Here is a 4,535-nt window from a genome sequence, read left to right on the forward strand (position 1 = left end):
TCTAGTGTATCTACTGTCGCTTTCTGTATGCCTCACGAAGGGCTATTTTTTGACTGAAACTAGATAGGTGTGCACGTAGGGAGGTGGATGGTAGGGCAATGGGCAGTGGCAAGGAACATTGCACCATGCGTCGATTCAACCAGTAGCGTCATTTAACGGTGTCTGTGTGTACCGTGCGCTTTGGGCTACGCGTGTAACACGTACCATCGAGTTTTATGTCAGTTGAGGTAAAGCAACAGTAGAAGCAAGCACGAAAAGTACTGAGTTAACAAGCGACGTCGAGACCTTTTCGATGGTACGCATCTTCCTAGTGAGAGTCAGCAGCAGAAATACTGGGGCGACACGGCTCTCCCGCGGCCGTTGCTAGTTGCCAGGGTAGCGACAGCCGCAGCGTGACACGCACTACACACACGGTGAGTGCGCTGTGACGTCTGCAGAGTACCCTCTGTCTGTCTCCGGGCAGAACGCAAAACGCAGCCGCCTCCACACTTCCACCCTGCTGCATGCGTCTCAAAAAAACCGACATCCAGCTATCGCGCCAAATCACGATATATCAAAAAACATTTTCTGCAGTATGTGCTCCGCGTCTCAAAGTACTAAAAGAAAATCATCACGGAACCATTTACAGCTGTCGACCAAGTGTGTTTTTACGAACAACCAGTTACAGTCACGCAAATATCTTCAGTACAGAATGAGATTTTCACTCGCAGCGGAGTGTGCGTTGATATGAAACTTCCTGGCAGGTTAAAACTGTGTGCCCGACCGAGACTCGAAGTCGGGACCTTTGCCTTTCGCGGGCAAGTGCTCTACCATCTGAGCTACCGAAGCACGACTCACGCCCGTTCCTCACAGCTTTACTTCAGCCAGTATCTCGTCTCCTACCTTCCAAACTTCACAGAAGCTCTCATTCTGGAACATCCCCCAGGCTGTGGCTAAGCCATGTCTCCGCAGTATCCTTTCTTTCAGGAGTGCTAGTTCTACAAGGTTCGCAGGAGAGCTTCTGTAAAGTTTTGAAGGTAGGAGACGAGATACTGGCAGAAGTAAAGCTGTGAGGAGCGGCTGCGAGTCGTGCTTCGGTAGTTCAGATGGTAGAGCACTTGCCCGCGAAAGGCAAAGGTCCCGAGTTCGAGTCTCGGTCGGGCATACAGTTTTAATCTGCCAGGAAGTTTCATCTTCAGTACATGTATGCTTATTATAAAATTTTGTACCTACATTACGAAACAGCTAAAACGGTCGCCTGGTCACAGTTGCAGGTTGCCTATCTAACAGCTTCCAGGGGCGTCAAGATACATCGTATATAACGGTGCATATATTATTCAGACTATACTCGTGCACTCTTTCAGAATGACAGCATGATAGCATTAGCGACTTTCAACAGTCTATACACATACCTTGAAACCTTTTCGAAACTTTTCTCGCCCATGGCCACCGCCAGCCCCTCCCCCGCAGTAAATAAAGGGAAAAAAAGCTTGTCGTTTACTACATCTTCAATTTTCATGCAGTAAAATGTCAGTATCAGATACGATGTATTAATTTCCATCTTCTTTCCCACGAAATATACACGGAATCACTCTATATGCATCACTGGAGATAGATCACTAACTAAAGACATAAAAACGAAGAAACAAAATGCAAACGATAATTTTTGATCCGGGTTTTGTTGGAGAAAATATCCGACTGTTTCAGGAGGAAATGATTGATATTTTACTGATATAATCTCAGAATGAACGATTACAGGTGGGCGAAAACAATTCTCTATCTTGTCCTCTCAATGAAAGTTAAAAACAGCGATTACACGGAACTGAAAAAGTTCTTTGCAAAATAGGCATTATAAACAATATTCTGTAGAACACAGTTGCATTCAAATCTGTAACTGACAAGCACCAGATTCAAGCTAACGATTACACGGAACTGAAAAAGTTCTTTACAAAATAGGCATTATAAACAAAATTCTGTAGAACACAGTTGCATTCAAATCTGTAACTGACAAGCACCAGATTCAAGCTAAGCGAACCCGAGCTGAAGACCGTAAGAAAAGAACAAATTAGATGATGAAGAGATTTTGGGAGAAGAAGAAAGCGAGTACATCAGCTAAGTATGTGCAACTGCGCTCTATGGCGGGGCAGGACGCTGTAAAACGTACTGCTCACGTGCGAATAGCACTCGCACACTTAGGATTACGTGCAAACATAACTATGTATGTAGACAGTTAATCCAGTCCCGAAATCGAAGATACTGACGATTTTTGCCCATTATCGACATTGATACTGGCCAGATACTGATCGTAGGGGTTCTAAGACTTGGGAGTTAGGTTTAATATCAAATCGAATAACTACTCGTGACAGCTAAAATATTTATTCTGGAAATGAAGTAAGTACTGATGACATGTTGTTGAGTATAGAGTTCTCATTAATCAATAAAAATATCAGCCATTATACACCGTTAGTGCAAAGATAACTGACAACCGCTTGGGAACAGACGCAGTATGGAGACGTGTTGTTACTTGACTAGAAGGAGGCAGAAGTGGAATAGAGTCTGGACTTTGGACAGATAACAGAGAGACCTGCCGACGTCAGCACTCGACGTCACGCACGGCAGGTGCCGCGTGTCGCCCGCCGCCGCCGCCGCCGCCGCTGCGACGACCGCGGGGCCGGCACGGCGCTGCACAGGCAGCACGGAGCGCCGACAGCTTGCCCGCGCGCTACAGCTGCGTCACCTGCGTCGCGTTGTTGGTGGTGGTGGCGGCGGCTCCGGTGTGGCCGTTGTGCGCCGTCGTCTGCACCGGGATCCACCTGTCGAGCGCGCGCGGCCGGAACAGCTGGCAGAAGGTGACGCGGAACTGCCGACTCATGCTGCAGTACAGGATGAAGTTGACGGCCGAGTTGAGTAGCGCGAGCGCGTCCATGAGCTCACCCAGCGGCACGTAGCACTCGGCGAAAAAGCGCTGGCCGAGTAGCCCGCTGAGGAGGCCCAGCACACCCTGGGGCAGCTCGGTGACCAGGAAGAGCAGCAGCACGGCCAGCAGCATGCGCGTCGTGCGGTCCGTCTGGCGCTCCTTGTCCTGCTGGCGCGACGACGCCGACACCGTCAGCTGCCGCCGGCGGCGCTTCGTCTCCACCAGCGCGGCGACGATGCGGAGGCTGAGCACCGTCAGTGCCGCGCACGGCGTCAGCTTGACGACGACGCCGTACACCCAGAAGTTGACGTCGCTCAGCAGGCCGCCGGCCGCCTGGCTCAAACGGCTCATCTGCACGAAGTGGAGCGTCGCGTTGCCCTCGGACAGCTCGGCCACCTCGAAGGCTAGGTAGTGCGGCGTGCACAGCAGCGGGCCCAGCACGTACGCCGAGCCGACCACGGCCAGCGTGCAGGGCATGCCTATCTGGCCGCGCTGCGGGTGCGCCACCGCCAGGTAGCGCCACACGGCCAGCGTCACCGTCAGCAGGATCGACACCGTGTGGCAGACCTGCGCGAAGTTGGAGTGGAACAGCACGAACACGGCCCACGCGTATGTGTACGTCTGCGCCCGCGGCCGCCGTAGCAGGTACATGTGCAGCGCGTACGGCACATACTCCACCATCACCAGGAGGTCGGCCACGGCCAGTCCCGTCAAGATGCTGTTGGTCGGTGAGATCATCTCGCGCCTCGTCAGCACGGCGATGTTCAGAGAGTTCGCCACCGAGCCGAAGATGCAGACGAAGAGGCTGAGGTACCCGTGCACTTCCTTGTAGCCTGCTTGGAATTGTTCCAGACCCGAACCGCAAAACTGCGGCTCCGACGTCGTATTTACATTTTTCACTTCGCCCATCAGAATACCATTCATACTCGTCCCATTCACGACACTCTCGGAAACCACTAAAACTGTCTCGGCAGCCATCCTCGTGACCTACACGACTGTCACTTGTTTCGAAACGACAGCCCTTATAGAACCGAAATGTCAACAAAAAGCGTCTGTTACACGCCTGACAAGTCTATATCTCTCCATTACTGTACACCAGTATTTTCTCAAAAGATCACAATTGTCAAGTATGCGTCTGTTAGTTGATATTCCCTTCGTGAAAAATCCCAGCAGTAAAGCTTTAAAATAACACGAGTCTTCTGTGTAAGTTTATATAGATCAGTGATTAGTCTACGGTCTACTGAGAGGTGACAGCAAGATCACCTTCATAATTCACACTCAAATTGTTAAATTTTGCCACTGTAGATTTTCAGAATCAACGCAATCACTTCCACATATTTACATCAAGTCTAACACGGATCATAAACATGTGCTTGGTTTTGCACGTTACTGGCAAGATTATTTCTAAATTACGTCACTTTTCTGCTGCGAGATTCCCATAACATGCAGTTGTACTCTGTGATACATTGACCATTTCTCTGTAGCAGGAATCTCCGATATAAGTAACCCGGAAAGTAACATATCTCACGATTTATTCTATTTTCAAACGGTCTTCATATGCTGTACACAAACTCTTTCCAAAGTGTTGCACGCACGCGTCATAAAGCGTAGAGACCTTCGGAAACTCTACTAACGTTGT

At 49.9% G+C, this 4,535-nt stretch overlaps 1 protein-coding gene across 1 annotated transcript; it reads right to left on the reverse strand.

The window, feature by feature from the left end:
• Positions 1-2,701: 2,701 nt before the first annotated feature.
• On the reverse strand, positions 2,702-3,874 carry LOC126413145 (G-protein coupled receptor dmsr-1-like). The gene has a single exon (XM_050083038.1). It carries the CDS (start codon positions 3,872-3,874, stop codon positions 2,702-2,704), a length of 1,173 nt encoding a protein of 390 aa, XP_049938995.1.
• Between the last annotated feature and the right edge of the window lie 661 nt (positions 3,875-4,535).

Source organism: Schistocerca serialis, chromosome 7, assembly GCF_023864345.2.
Source record: "Schistocerca serialis cubense isolate TAMUIC-IGC-003099 chromosome 7, iqSchSeri2.2, whole genome shotgun sequence".
NCBI classification, from domain to species: domain Eukaryota; kingdom Metazoa; phylum Arthropoda; class Insecta; order Orthoptera; family Acrididae; genus Schistocerca; species Schistocerca serialis.